The sequence below is a fragment of the Hyperoodon ampullatus genome, assembly GCF_949752795.1.
Source record: "Hyperoodon ampullatus genome assembly, chromosome: 10".
Lineage (NCBI taxonomy): Eukaryota > Metazoa > Chordata > Mammalia > Artiodactyla > Ziphiidae > Hyperoodon > Hyperoodon ampullatus.
Genome location: NC_136923.1, coordinates 70,657,116 through 70,673,485, shown reverse-complemented (window position 1 = coordinate 70,673,485; position 16,370 = coordinate 70,657,116). Strand labels below are relative to the sequence as shown.

General features: G+C 40.7%; 1 protein-coding gene across 1 annotated transcript in view; it reads right to left on the bottom strand.

Moving 5' to 3' along the window:
- DNAH8 (dynein axonemal heavy chain 8) overlaps window positions 1-16,370 on the bottom strand; it is a gene marked incomplete at both ends in the record, with an annotated part of 333,524 nt that overhangs the window by 87,551 nt on the left and 229,603 nt on the right. Inside the window, 6 exons of the mRNA XM_079713152.1 lie at window positions 367-569; window positions 2,141-2,259; window positions 5,494-5,615; window positions 10,568-10,758; window positions 10,858-11,110; window positions 12,781-12,886. Coding sequence (XP_079569278.1) covers window positions 367-569; window positions 2,141-2,259; window positions 5,494-5,615; window positions 10,568-10,758; window positions 10,858-11,110; window positions 12,781-12,886 — 994 coding nt within the window. The remainder of the gene's footprint in view (window positions 1-366; window positions 570-2,140; window positions 2,260-5,493; window positions 5,616-10,567; window positions 10,759-10,857; window positions 11,111-12,780; window positions 12,887-16,370) is intronic.

Below are 16,370 nucleotides of genomic sequence, written 5' to 3'. Positions count from 1 at the left end.
TGGGATAGGGAGGGCGGGAGCGAGATGCAAGAGGGAGGAGATATGGGGATGTATGTATATGTATAGCTGATTCACTTTGTTATACAGCAGAAGCTAACACACCATTGTAAAGCAATTATACTCCAATAAAGATGTTAAAAAAATTAGTATATGGTAGATGAGTGTGTTCTTCTCTGCACAAAGATATTTATATCACACACTCACTCCAGGAGATCTGAAAGGGGAGGAAAGAAGGAGTTTAATAGTTTTCTAATATTTATGAATTTTATCAATATATTTATAAGAATAAGCTATAAAATTATGAGAGGCAAAATTTGAGGCAACAATATGGAGGTTTTGCTAAATTTCATAGGTTGCTGATCATACCCAGCTTCAGTTTCTTGGCCAATGCGTCAACTTGAATTGTGGGATCAGATCCCATGGACAGAAGACATATCAGAGGTGTTCGTGTATCACTTTCTTCCCAAGTTTTCTCCAGATTTAAGATAACTGGTTCTGTGTACTTTTCCTCCAAAGAATCTGCAATATACTTTCTTGCTTGAAAAACAGTACGGTCTGGGCACCAAGACCTAGAAATGCACACATATTAGAGGAAATAAATTCAGGTTTTAAAAATTCTATCTAATGCTAAGCACATAAAGAACACATAGTTAGTTAGCAAAAGGATAGTGAGCTAATCCTTCTTTATGCAGATATGTGTAAGATGGATGGCAAGGTTTTCTATCCTTGGATGAATGCAAGTTTATTCATATAGTTTTGATGCTAGGCATTGGCAAGGAGTAGGTCAGGGCCAGTTCTGTTGCCAATCTAGAAGGGAACATAGAAGTCAACTGATCCAAACGTCTCATTTTCAGAGGAAGCAGCAACTACTCTGAAGCTTTAGTTATTTTCTTTTTAAAACACATCAGTGATTATCCCTAGTAACTAAGCTATCAGCTTCAGGTAAGCAATTCCTCATTCAAACTAATACACAGGAGCACATTCATTCTTTGACAAATATTTATGGAGTGAATACTATACATCAGGCCCTGCTCTTGATGCCAGGGACTCAGCAGGGATGCAAGGGGAGGTGTCCTCTGCCAGGTCCAGTACATGATGGGGGCTAGCCTGCTGCATACTCAAGGTTCTACAGTCTTCAGAGGGAGATAATATGTCAATGGTGTTAGAAGTAGCTTGATCAGCAAGCATTTATTTAATACCATCTGTGTAGACTACACTGTAGCAGGTTCTACACACAATGACACATTAAATAAATGTCATTTGATATTTTTAGATCACAGAAAAGCTCTATGGATTCTTCTTTGTTAGTAGATTGCATTATTCATTTGACATAGATTCAATTTTAAAATGATGGATATAAGACACATCTATTCTAATAAAATAAAAACAAATAGCCATTTTGCAGTCTGCAGGTCCTGAGGTCATCACTGCTGACAGCTCTGATCACTCTCAAAGAGTGACAACAACCAGGAAACAACTTTTCTAAGAAAACTCAGGGCTATAACATTAGGAGAGACAAAAACAACTCCAACATAATCCGACATCTTTTTGTTATTCTTTTGGTGGTTTCATCTCTCCCAACTCTACCCTTCTGTGTTGCCCACCACACACACACACACCGCCACACACACACACACACACACACACACACACACACACACACCTTCCAATATAGAAGCCTTCTTTGAGCTACTGCATGTTGAGAAAACATGAAAAGTGAGAACATCCTCAACATCACTTTCAAACTTTTGCTTCCATTTTAATAGCCAAAACAGCATTTATATGTTTCAACAGTACAATATTCTTAGTTTTAGCTTAAAAACTAATTGCCTTGTAACTCTGTGAGATCTATTCTTTTACAGAAGTAAATTCAACAATCAATGATTCACTCAATGGTAAATGATGAGCAAAGTGAATAGTAAAAACATATTTTTCATACGTGTTTTGCTAAAAGCACTATCATTAACACATTATCAAAATATACCTTTCACCATATTACTTGCCACCCCAAACTTCAGTTTGGAAGCATATACATCTATTACAGTAACTACTGGGACATAGTGAAGTAAGCTCACTGAGGTGGGATCTGTAATTTGACACTATAAAGTGATGCTCTAGGTCTGATAATACCTATTCTCACCTGATAAGTAAAAGCTTGTGGCAGGTATCTAGTGAGTCATTATATCCATCAGGGATGATTTCCTCCTCTGGAGCATCTTTATCAAACCATATTTTCCATCCCTTCTCATTACGAGATATCTAAAATAAATAAGCTGATTAGCGAGCCCCAGGAATATATGCAATTAAAATTGAATAACCTGAGAAGGTCATTCTTTATAGGCAGCTAATTTTTTAAACATGACCACACTGTTTACATTTTTCTTCAGAACCAGTGACTCAGATAGATTGGATATTATGATTCCCTTTCAGTTTTTCCATTGCTCTTCTACGTGATTCGCTAAAATTAGGACTATGTATCAATTACACTAAACGACTGGGCAGGAAAAAACATAGACCAGGGTTTCTCAATCTCCGCACTATGGGCATTTAGGGCCAGATTAATTTAGTGTTGAGAGAGGCTGTCCTGTGCATTTTACATTGTTTAGCAGCATCCTTGGCTCTATCCATTAGTCACCAGGAGCACCTCTGCCCCTGATTTGTGGCAATAAAAAAGGTCTCCAGAATTGTCAATGCACTCTGGGGTGTGGCACCAGGTTGCCCTTGGATGAGAACCACTGACATAGACCACTTTGATACCCAAACCTGTACATGTGGACCTCTACTTAAACTAGTGATAGATGACAAAATCAAAACTTTTATTTTCCTAGTCATCCCCCCACCTTGAGACCTTAAACCTAAGAATGGATGAAGTCTCTCCAAGAGCTGGTCTCAAACACCTGTTCTTTCAGAAGCATGGAGAGAACCACAGGTTTTCAGAGATATTAAAGGATGCTCCCTGAAGTCCGAGCGCTGTCAAAACTAATTACAGAAACTATAGATCGGTGAGCCTGACGCTGCTCCTCAGCAACAATCAGGTTGGATTATTTAGACAGTGTCTGAAGCATGTTTTAAAAGCCATGGCAAGCACTAATAGCAAATATTTATATAGCAGATACTATGTGCCAGACCCAAGGACTGCACTTTTACTTCTATTATCCCCATTTTTTACTGAGGCACAGAGAGGTTAAATAACCACCCAAAGTCCACACCATACAAGCAATTCATCATCTAGGATACAGACAGGGTGCAAGTTAATAACAAAACAATTGCTCTGTAAATCAGTTGCTCCAACTTTGTCCCTGGGATGCTAAAAGATGGAGGAGAATTTCTGAAATGTTTCACAGCTGCCATCTTTCTCTGAAGATTGCAGTGGCTCTCCCTAGTTGGCTGCTGCCAAAAGAATCTGCCTGGCGCAGGGCTTGGAGGGCCTGGGTGCTGCTGCAGCCCCACCCTACTGCACTGGTACCTGTGCTCTGCTACCCAGAGTGCCCCCTGCAGGTCTCCTCCACACTGGCTGCTAAAGAGAAGGAGTTCCAAGAAGAAACAGGGTGCGTATTCTCAACCTACTGGCCTTCCATCTGCTAATTTTGACTCTACCATATAAAGCTTTCAGGGCGAGCTGCATCTGTGATAGGATAACTCCCAGCCCCTTGCTCCTGTATTTCCCATTCCTGGCCCTCGCTGCTAGCAAAACCACCTCCAGGTGTTAAACAGTTTGGCCTGGGATGCCAAGGCAGGGCAGCTGCTCTTTGAGGCTATTTTTGTTTCAATTTCTGACATCCACTCCGCTGGGAGATTGATCTCCTGTTTCCTCCCTTCCTCCCACAGACAGGCCAAACTCTTGGCCATCTGATGGCAGGTCACCCTGATGGCAAACTTCTGCAAGTTTGTGGAGAATAACTCTTCCTCTTCCCTTCTGGCCCATCCAATGGTGTAAAAGAAGTTGGACAGAAATAACTCATGGTGTCATGAGCATGGGGTCAAATTACAGCTTTACCATTTATGGGCTATGTGGCCTTGGGCAAGTGCTTAACCTCTTTGAATCTCAGTTATCTCATCTATTAATCATGTCAATAATACTTCCCTTGCACAGTTATTATTGTTGCAAAGTACCTACCCATAGTAAGCAGTAGTAGCCACCAGATTCTACACCAAGGGTATTTAAAATCTAACTGACCGAGGCAAATGATACTGTATATCCTTATATTAATATAACCCGTCAGCAGAGGGGTGATTTTTCCCAGTGGTACTTGAAGGCTGCCTTTACCCAGTCTCGGACCAGACCCAGACCACTTTTTTTTTTTCAAAGTATTTGTTTGGACTTGGAAGACTCAGCTGTAGCTGTAGTACAAAACAAAGCTTACTGTCCACCACAGATATAGTCTAGGGACTTTATCCAGTTGACTCTGACCCAACCATGGTGAATGAGTAAAGAATACATAATGTTCCAGAAGTACCCCTAAACAGACACACCTAGTGTACTCTTGGGAGGGGGACAGGATGTTTGTGGAGGGGAGGGAATCACATGGTGACAGTGCGAGGCTTCTGCCATCCTCAGCCTAGGGATAAGACTACCAATCACTCACTTTGTCCGTCACCAGCAACTGTAAAAAAGATGATTATCAGCATTTGACACTGGGAAATTGCAGGCCCTCCATTGGTGACACACAGGCATAACCAACAGACCTCAGTAATAAACAACTGTCTTTATTCTGAGTTGCATAATTGTTTTCTGGTGAGAGTTGAATCAACAACTAATCCACAATAACCAATTTACATTTTCAGATAAGAAAAACAGGTAAATCGGGGTCTGTTTCACCATTTTCACCATTATAACTTCACCATTTTATAAATATTTTCACCATTGAAATGACTGATTTTTTATAGAAGGACCTCAACCTCTTCACTTGCCTCAAATTCAAATTTGCACAAATAATTTCATCATAGGCATGAAAACATGGAGTCTACAATAAAAGGGTCCACCCACCCAGAATGAAAGCATTCTGATTCTGACAGCAACTCAAGCAGGTTATAAATGATCCATGCCCACCACACAGAAGTAAAGGCAGTTGCCTGCACCTGTGAAAAGATTCCTTGGGATATCCTTCTGTCCACCGCCCCCAACCCCCCAGGAGAGCCACAGCGCCTTAAAGCTACACAAGTGTACTGACTCCTCTGGGTGAAGGGTTTGTCACCAGGAGGCCCCAGTTTAAATGGCCCAGGTGTGTTTGGGTTTACAGATCAGTACTTTTTTTTTTTTTTTTTTTTTTGCGGTACGTGGGCCTCTCACTGTTGTGGCCTCTCCCGTTGCGGAGCACAGGCTCCGGATGCGCAGGCTCAGCGGCCATGGCTCACGGGCCCAGCCGCTCCGTGGCATGTGGGATCTTCCCGGACCGGGCCACGAACCCGTGTCCCCTGCATCAGCAGGCGGACTCTCAATCACTGCGCCACCAGGGAAGCCCAGATCAGTACTTTTTTCCAACCCTTTATTACCTGGTTCATAATTTCTGCAAATTGCGGAAGTTTACTCAGTTCCACAAGATTCAGCCAGGTCATATCAAGGATCCAGCGAAATGGTTTGGGAGGGCAGGCTTTCAGATCTAGAGCTGCTCCCCCTGTGGAAAGGCGTCAGTGGGAATCAGGTCAGCTTGTGCTCTATTTTTTAGAAATTTATTTTCCAAATAATAAAAAATGAGATAACCATATCACACACAAAAATGGGAAAATTGGAAAATAATCACGTTATAGAAAATGTGGTTACGTTTTTTTGGTACAGTTCCTTCAAGTGTTAGTGATTTATACCATCTTATACAGATAGCAACTCCCTGTCATTTTTCCCTGCAAAGAATTTTTCTCAGGTGGTTGCAGATGTTTGCCTTTTTATTGTTTTTTTAACTATCTGAAATTTATAATTTTGATATCAATGAATCGGTTGATCTTTTCATGTGTGATTTTAAAAGTCATTTCTTAGTCATCACTCCTCCAGAAGTTTGATATTCAATACTATTGAAATATTTTTTATCAGGTCAAAAAGATGGATAAATGGATAGATGAAGGGATGGAGGGAAAGAGGAAGAGAGGAGTATAATACATCTGTGGGTTTTTAAGGGGGTAATTATGTTCAAATCATTTATTCATTCATTGATTCAACAAACATTCACTGAGCCACCTCTATGTATCTGGCATATTCCAGGCACTGGGGATAAAGCAGAGGAAACCCAACATGGCTCCTGCTCTCACCGAGTCGAGTGGAGAATGTGAGTGATAGCACTGGATTGTACTTTGAAGCAAATCACAAGTCAAATGAGCACATTCAGTGTGACAATCTCCACCAAGATGTGTGATTATATCTGCACTTTCAAAATTCCTCTATTGCATGTCTTTAGCAATGTTTTATCATAATAATTCCAGCTCTGTTGTTTAATTCAGATGTATGCCAAACAGTGGTTCTTGAACTTTTAAATTCTATAACCCTCCTGAAGAACTCATCAAATCCCTCCACCTCACTTATCAACCCGGGGACAAAAACAGGGGAGGTGGTGGGTGGAGGGGACTACAGGTCTCTGCTCTCCCCTCCAGCATCTTCCTGAGAAGGTGAATGAGCTGAAGTACTCCTTTCGTGTAAATCCCTTTGGTCCACCGTGGAGTCAGGGGCTCTGAGTGCCACAACACCTTTAGAACCTGTAAACCTTCCTCCCACACGCCCCCACCCCTCGCAGCGACCAGGTGAAAAAGACCTTACTCTAGCACCATTTCTGCTAACACTGAGTTTACCATAGGAGAAGCAAGCCCTAGAGTAAATCACCTGCAGATTTAAGGGATTCTCTCCTCTAACATGGAGGTAGATGCATACCTTTTCTTCTTGGTTGTTTCCCCCTCACAGTGATTTCATGTAAACATATACCTCAAAGACATCAGGAGAAGATATTTAAGCTACATCAGTGTTTCCAACATATCATGCACCTAAACTAACCCAGAACAATCACAGCCCATCCCATTCCCCCAAATATCCTGGCTCTGCCACTTGCTAGCTGCATAAACTTAGACAAAAACTCAGTTTCTCTCAGTTCTCTCTTCTGCCAAATGAGTGTAATAATAGAATCCATCAGATTGATTGCTGTGAAGATTAAATAAATGAATGTATGTAGAAAGCCAACAACAGTCATGGCCCAGAGTAAGAGCTATGTAATCATTAGCTGTTATTTTGACATTAACTCTCTGTTTTGGAAGGCTAGGTCCAATCCAACCTGGAAGGCAAGAGGAGACCCTCTAATGTGTCTTTCTGTCCATGGTTTACAATAAAAGAAAGATGATGTCCTTCTAAAATAATCAGGCGGGGGAAACAGGTATATCAATTACTCTACAGTGCAGGATTGTCCCTGGTATCTGTTTCATTTTTCAAAGTGTTTGGACATTCTCGGTTGAAGAAGAAAGTCAAAGCCACCTTCCAAGTATTGCAGAAAACTAGTAGGAATTAATACAAAGGGAAATCAAACATTTCTGCTATGATAAGTCTTTCTTCTTTCCCTCTTAAGTACTGAGTTCAAAATGATAAAAAATATCAATGATCTAAGGGCCATATTTGTTAACTTTGTAAAAAAAATTAAAAACAAAGTCCTACCATCTATTTTTTTAAAGATTTTTTTTTATGTGGACCATCTTTAAAGTCTTTATTGAATTTGTTACAATATTCTGTTTTATGTTTTGGTTTTTTGGCCAGGAGGCATATAGGATCTTAGCTCCCCGACCAGGGATCAAATCTGCACCCCCTGTATTGGAAGGTGAAATCTTAACCACTGGACCACCAGGGAAGTCCCAAGGCCTACCATCTTTTAAAAAATAATTTGGTCAAACTGTAAGCCAGTTCAAAACTAATATAAACTGTACAATAAACCAGTTTTGACCTTTTTTTTTTTTTTTTTTTTTTTGCGGTATGTGGGCCTCTCACTGTTGTGGCCTCTCCCGTTGCGGAGCACAGGCTCCGGACGCGCAGGCTCAACGGCCATGGCTCACGGGCCCAGCCGCTCCGCGGCATGTGGGATCCTCCCAGACCGGGGCACGAACCCGCGTCCCCTGCATCGGCAGGCGGACTCTCAACCACTGCGCCACCAGGGAAGCCCCAGTTTTGATCTTTTTAAAACTCTTTTACTGCTTTGACAGTGCTGACTGTACTGACAATCCACCTATCATAAAATCCCAAATTAATCTTCTAAAGCATTGCTCATGCTACTTCCCTGCTCATAAAACATTCGGTGGCTCTCTATTGCCAACTCAATTAAATCCAAACTCCTCTCACCGACTCTCCTGATCCTATACAATCCGGTTCTCCCTGACTCTCCAGTTTTATGAAACGGAGTCACAGATGTGCTCTAACCACAGTTCAGATGTGCAGCCTTCTTTATTTTTCTGTGACAAATCAAATCCTCCTCACAAATTCCCTCCCCACTGTGTTGCTGCATTTCTCGGTCTCCTCTGATTTAAAGACTTCCGAAGAATACAGTCTCTTTCAGGGAATAGCTCTGGCTTGGCTGGGTGTGCTGGGTAGGGAGAGGTGAGGTGGGGTGGGTTTGTGTCTTGATGGGGAGGATGCCTCAGATCTAAATGCTGCCCCCTAGGCTTCACTTGTCCCAGTCACAGGCTGGGATCCTCTGAGCCACGACAAATCCTGTCTGACCTATGGGGGCATTAGGCTGCAGTCCACAGAGGCTGGTACTTTGTCGCTAGTTATAAAGTCCCCCTGTCCTGCAACTTCTTGGTTTGAACCCCAGACCCTCGCTGTGCACCAGCCCTCTCCGCATTTCCACATCCGCACTCCCGCCTGCCAAACCTTAGGCTTATCCATCTATCCACTACCCTCCACCGATGCTGTGATGCAGCTTCCATGTTGGATGTGGCTCTTGGGCACTTCCCTGCTCTCTTTGAATTTGATGTGGCCACGCATCTTACTTTGGCTAATGAAATATGAGCGTGACGTGTGTCACTTGTGGGGTAACCTTTAAGAGCCAGCACACAATTTGCCACATCCTGTCCCTCTTCCATAGTAATTATGGAAGCAATTTGGATTCCTGGGCGACCATGACAAGCATGTCAGATAGAGAGTAAAGGAGAAGTATACTTTTGTTGTGCTGAAATTTGAGGATTATTTTTATGGCCACAAAACCTGGCCTATCCTGACTAAAACTAGGTCCCAAAATCACATTCATTATGCCCCCACTCTGACACTTCTCAAAGTAGCTCTTCTTTCAACCATCCAGACCAGAAATCTTTGCACAGAGCAGAAATCTTAGACTCATTTCTGACCCTCTCTTGGCTCTTACACCCTGTCCTTTGTCGTTTTACTTTCATGATCTCTCATATTTGTGTCTTACTTTATATTCCCATTGTCTTCACCCTAGGATGGGAATGCATTTCCTGTGGTTGGGAAGCTTATAACAGACTCCCTTAAACCACTTTTCTCTAATCCTACACATGTCTGCCAGAGTAACCTTCCTAAAGAACAATAAAAGGATCACATCATTACCTTACACAACTCCTTATTTCTTATCAGATCAAGAAATCCTTCCTCTAGGAACCAAGCCTCACCAATGTACATACTCCACTCATTTCTTTTTCCATGCTGTTCTGTCTTAGCATGGAAGTTTTCTTCATTTCTACCTATCATCCATGGTCCATTTCAAATGTCACTTTCTTCTTTTGGGGGAGAAGGGCTGCCAGAAAATGATTTATTAAACTACTTATAAAGATCAAAAAAGAAATAAGAAAAAAGATTGGACCATTTTCCCCAGGTATCAAATAACCTGAAAAATTCCTGGCTTAACCTGCAAAGGCATACTTTTCAAGGAGCTTTTCTTGATCCCACCAACCACGTGTAATCTCTCCCTCCTTTTAGATATAGCACTTTGTTTTTAGCTCTCTTATAACACAGGTTATTCTGCCTTATTTTGCAGGGTTTTTTTTCAATTATCTTTATTTGAACTATGAGACTTTTATTTCTTTTAAAGCAATGTCTGGTTTTTCCTTGTATCCCAAACACCAGTATGGTAGGTTTGCATAGTATATGCTCAATAAATACTTGTTTAACTGAATTCAATGAAAATACCACTCTTTTGTCTCCTTAATTATACTTTTAACATGGAGATAAGCAATGAGCAGGGTTCTCTTCAAATATAAAATACAAGTGTGCTTTTTGTTACAGTCTTAAACGTCATTATAACCCCTTGCTTAAGGAACTGGTCTCTTGCAGTAGTAGAAAGCTCATCACCTGAATCACTATTCTCCCCTTTAGCATTTGGGTCTCCTATTCATAAGCAACAATGCTCAAACTTAATTTAATTACATAACTAAAAACTGCAGAGTTAACACAGACCTGAAATCAATCATCTTGAGTAACCAGAATAAAATGAATGGAAATCGGCGGGGGAGGTGGGGGAAGAGGTATACATAAAGAACTTCACTTCCATTAGAACTTAATTCCTCCGGATATTATAAGAATGGGTCTAGGGGACATCAAAGAGCATATCTCAAGCAATCTCCTTTACATAGCACATCCATAGCCCAAACCCTTCACCTTTAATGAGAGCCTGAAACTCTCTGTGCTTCACTTTTCCTCTCTGAAGATCGATCTTTAAGGTCATGAGGAGTACAAAGAGGAACTTGTGGTTCTCGTACAAGCCTCTGACAGAATATGTAAAAACTTCATATGTCAGATACTCAATAATATTTGTAATTCTCTTTTGAGGCAGTGGAGACTTCTCAGACCTGCAATATGTTTTAAAAATCAAAGAGGTAAAAATCCATTTCTAAGACAGTAGGTAGGAATACACACAAAATTTGGGGGTCAAGGTAGTGAGGCCCCACCTGGCCATGGACTGGTCAAATAACTTCAAGAACTGGGCCAGCGAGGTCTGGTACATGATGTTGACCATGCTCATCTCTGTGAGGAGAAAGTAGAGGATGCTGCCTCGGGTGGCCGCGGGCCGGAACTCCTCCTGGGCTGTGTTAATCTTGATCTCTGTTTCCGCGGCCACGTGTAGTTTCTCACTTACTTCAGCTGCTGTCTGCTTGGTGGTGTGGAGGACACCGATGAGAGATTCGTCATCTACCAAGGAACCTAAAAACCAAACAGGAAAGCTGTGGAACACAAGACGGGAAAGCCGCAAAACGAGATGCATCACTTCTGAAATCACTGCGTTAATTTTCAACTTGACTTCTTCAAAGCTCACAGGATGGAAGGGCAGAACCTTAAGACATGAAAGGCTTCCAGTCTAACCAGGCATCCAATGCCTGAATCCGTTCTAAACATTCCTGCCTAGGGTTTGTCCCCCACTCTGCCTGAAAATCTGCAAAAGCCAATTCTCAAGGCAGCCCACAAATCTGGTCTTCAAATGTCTGAAGAAAATTCACATCTGCCTCCAGTCCCAGTGGTTTCAGCTGTTCCTATGACGTGGCTTTCACCTCCATTATCATCTTGATGGTTCCCCTCACAGTATCACAGCCTTTTCCTTCCCACTTGTCTCACAGTGTGAGTTACACACCAGCTTACAGGTGAATTGTACTTTCTCTACTCCTGCTTTAGTTCAACAGTCCTTGACACTGAGAACTCTGGTCCTTCTATGTCTCTAACGAGTTAGGAGATAGTGGAAGTGTCTAATCAGGAAGAAAAATCCTGATTTTATTTTTAGTTTTACTCTTCATTATTGTTTTTAACAGACATAACATGTCTATGACGATAAACATAAAAATAAAAATATCTCAATTTTAAGACACAGAAAGGTGTTCTGGAGGTGCTGAGATAACGGTCACAATATCTGCAGAGAGCAGTGCTCTGGCCTACCTAGAAGCAGGTGGGTGCTTCTGGAAGGTGCTGTTAGTTGGTCTGATGGGCACGCTAGGTCTGCTAGGGAAGTCCAAATTGTGACTAACCTCACACTCTTGGCTGGAACCTCAGTCATTCCTCCTTGGTAATATTTACAATGCCCAGAGGCATCAAATGGCTGGGAGATGTCATGGACCAAGAGACAGACAACTTCGTCAGCACAAGCAGTGCAATGAAGGCAGATAAAAGGCCTTTTCCATGAGGTCACCTTAAAGTGCTGGAGACTGCTGTGAGAGTAACACTTAATGTATTTCTGGAAGGTTAAGTTTTTTTGTTTTTTTGTTTTTAAATCCAAGGGTTAAAGTGCTTTTGGGAAGTATTCATCATTAGATTGCTAATGAATGGTAGAATTTAGGTTGCTGTAATTTGCCTACTACAGAACAATATATCCCAGGGGGTGGTACGATGATCTGACTGGCCAGAGGAGAACCTATCCCTGACTTCTAAGTGGGAGGTCAAGTCCAGAGTGACTGAGCCTGGGCTGCTCAAGTGTCTCTGACAACATTACACACATCATAACCCACTGTGGCAATTGCATTTCAACACCAAATGAAAGAGTCAATCTAAAAAACACAAAATAGATTGAGCACATTAGTCTCCTTTCGGCAAGCAAATTAGCCTATTGTGAGTCACCTAGCTCTGTTGGGAGCCCTTATTTTTCTCAGGAGAGAGCAATTATATCAAGAAAACTGTGTTATTATCAAATGCTCAGATGCCGGTTGCTAATTCAGATATCAGATTCTCTGCAGTCCCTCTGTAATGTCTAGATGGAAATTGCCTCGCTTGTTTTTCCGGGGATAACTCAACTGTTTCCTAACATCTGTAATCATGAGAGCATTGAAAAGAGGGTACAAGAAATCCTTATTCACAATCCATTATGTGATTATTTCTTAATAACACAATACCTTTTGTAGCACTTAATTTGTAGAGGAGGTTATCTTCAAGTTCTTTCATCTTCCGCTTATTAAAAGTCACATCCTCCAAAAGTTTAACCCTCTCAGACTCTAACTCCTGTTATTAAAAAAAAATAACATCAGAACTGTAATTACCAGTTATTATGGCAAATGCAACCTACTAGTGTTTATTATTCATTTTTAAAAGTTTAAACCAAAGTGCCATTCAAATGACACTATCGTTAGTCAAATCTATCTATTTGTGTTTTTGTTTCTCTGGACAGTTTTTTAAAGATTATGCCCACTAGCATTAAGTTTCCATAGCACTTACACTGGCATGCATGAGATAAACCTGCTAGAAGAATTTTGCTCAGCTCTCTTCCCAGCTTTAAGTTTTTTTAAATTAAGAGTGTCCCATTCTCTTGGCCCTGTTCCCACATACCGCCTCAGTCAGAAATGCTAACTTCATTTGCAGTCAGAAGGGGTAGAAACAAAGAAGCATTAATACCAAGTAACCAAGAGGCTACTCAAGCCAAATGGAGCTCCTGAGCTGCGACCTGACTATAGGAACACCAGGTACCTGCTTTGACATAGCCAGCTGCCAATATAAATCCATTTTCCGTTTTATTGCATCTTCTACCAGAGGGGCTAAATTGGATGTCTGGAAGGTATATTCTTTCCTACATAAATAATATAGTCTTAAAATTATACTTTGAAAAAAATTTCAAACTTTCAGAAAAGTTACAAGACTGGTACAGTGAACTCTCATATACCCTTCACCTAGATTCCTCAAATAACATTTTGCTTTATCACTATTTCTATATAATGCTTTTTATCATTACTTTATTATTATTGCTGAACTGTTTGCATGTGTCATGATACTTTATCTGTAAAAACTTTAACACATCTCCTTAGGCAACAGGACATTCTCTCATACAACCATAGTGCAATTTTCAAATTCAGAATATTTAACACGGATATAATACTCTTGCTAAATATAGAGTAAATTAAATTACCTCAAAAGCGTTCTTTATAGCATTTTTTAATATTACTTAAAAAATTTTTTTAATTTATTTAATTTATTTATTTTTGGCTGCATTGGTCTTCATTGCTGCACGCAGGCTTTCTCTAGTTGCAGTGAGTGGGGGGCTACTCTTTGTTGCGGTGCGCGGGCCTCTCATTGTGGTGTCTTCTCTTTTTGCAGAGCACAGGCTATAGGTGTGTGGGCTTCAGTAGTTGTGGCATGTGGGCTCAGTAGTTGTGGCTCACGGGCTCTAAAGCGCAGGTGCAATAGTTGTGGCGCACAGACTTAGTTGCTCCACGGCATGTGGGATCTTCCTGGACCAGGGCTCAAACCCGTGTCTCCTGAACTGGCAGGCGGATTCTCAACCACTGCGCCACCAGGGAAGCCCTGTAGCATTCTTTTTTGATCTTATACAGAATCACACACTTAGAATTGCACTAAAAATGTGTTTTTAAACTACTTATTTGAGAAAGTTTCTTGAAAAACTGCTACAGAAATACCACCACTTTCAGAAAGTCTTCCTAAACCAGTTTGTCAGTTAAAACCCACAGCACGGCATTCCTCTGTACATCTACTATGGCTTGCATCACAATCTATGTGTCGGCTATATCCCTCCAACTAGATTCTGTGCACCTAGAGGGCAGGAACTTGTCCTATTAATGCAAATCAAAACTACAATGAGATATCATCTCACACCAGTCAGAATGGCCATCATCAAGAAATCTAGAAACAATAAATGCTGGAGAGGGTGTGGAGAAAAGGGAACACTCTTGCACTGCTGGTGGGAATGTGAATTGGTACAGCCACTATGGAGAACAGTATGGAGGTTCCTTAAAAAACTACAAATAGAACTACCATATGACCCAGCAATCCCACTACTAGGCATATACCCTGAGAAAACCATAATTCAAAAAGAGACATGTACCAAAATGTTCACTGCAGCTCTATTCACAATAGCCCGGAGCTGGAAACAACCTAAGTGTCCATCATCGGATGAATGGATAAAGAAGATGTGGCACATATATACAATGGAATATTACTCAGCCATAAAAAGAAACGAAACTGAGCTATTTGTAATGAGGTGGATAGACCTAGAGTCTGTCATACAGAGTGAAGTAAGTCAGAAAGAGAAAGACAAATACCGTATGCTAACACATATATATGGAATTAAAAAAAAAAATGTCATGAAGAACATAGGGGTAAGACAGGAATAAAGACACAGACCTACTAGAGAATGGACTTGAGGATATGGGGAGGGGGAAGGGTAAGCTGTGACAAAGTGAAAGAGCGGCATGGACATATATACACTACCAAACGTAAGGTAGATAGCTAGTGGGAAGCAGCCGCATAGCACAGGGAGATCAGCTCGGTGCTTTGTGACCGCCTGGAGGGGTGGGATAGGGAGGGTGGGAGGGAGACGCAAAAGGGAGGGGATATGGGAACATATGTATACATATAACTGATTAAATTTGTGATAAAGCAAAAAATAAAAAAATAAAAAAATAAAAAAAATAAAAAAAAAAAAAAACTTCAGAGAAGAAGAAACTTTGCCAGTGAACAATGAAAAATGAAAAGTGGGTCACTATTTAAAAAACTAAAGGATAAAGAGTTAAGAGGGTAGACAGGAGAAATCCAAAGATTCTGGGTCAGTGGTGAGAAGATAGTTTCTGCTCCTGTTCTAAACGAAAACAACTCAGAGACACCCAGCCTCCCCAAAGAGCTGGCACCATTCTTGGATTAGAGAGAACCAAGAGGAGATGGAGAGATTGCAACAATTTTAGGACTTAGATTCAGGACTTGGAGAATTTATTACTTGTAGTGTTATCTGTAATAAGTTGATTTCCTGTATTCCCTGATGACTAAATCACAAGTTTTCTAGTGCATGCTAATACTGGTGTGTAATGCTGGATACAATCAGGCCTTGTGTCAGAAATCTAGACTTTCCTGAATTGGTTTCCATAATCATTGGTGGCAGCTTAACCCTGTTCGGCCAAGTGGGATGGGCGTAGTCTAACAAGTCTCTTTAGGACTGGCCTCAATCCATAGAAAGTGATGGAAAGACAACACTGTTTCCTCGAGGGTCATTTTCTCATCTTTCTGACCTCTGCTTTCCCAGATATTAGAGTATAATAGTGGTTGCCACAGAGCTAAATTGTTGTAATCCCCAGATGTGGCCCCTTGTCTCATGATTGTTCCTTATGTGTTTTTTATCTCTAAGAAAAGGTGTGTATATAAGTTCACTTTTTGCAAATAACCTATAAAACTGTAATGTGTCTGTTAAGTTATATATGAGCTGAAAATCCAACTGAAATGAGTTTTAAAATGAGTACAAAATAAATGTTATAAATACAAAAAAAAAAAAAAATATTTTAGGCTTTGTGGGACATATGGTCTCTGTTATAGCTATTGTAACATGAAAGCAGACATAGAAAATATGAAAATGAATGAGCAAAAAAAAAAAAAAATTTTTAAAAATTGAAGTATAATTGAGTTACAATGTTGTGTTAATTACTGCTGTACAGCAAAGTGATTCAGTTATATTTATATATGTATATATAAATATATTCTTTTTTTATAT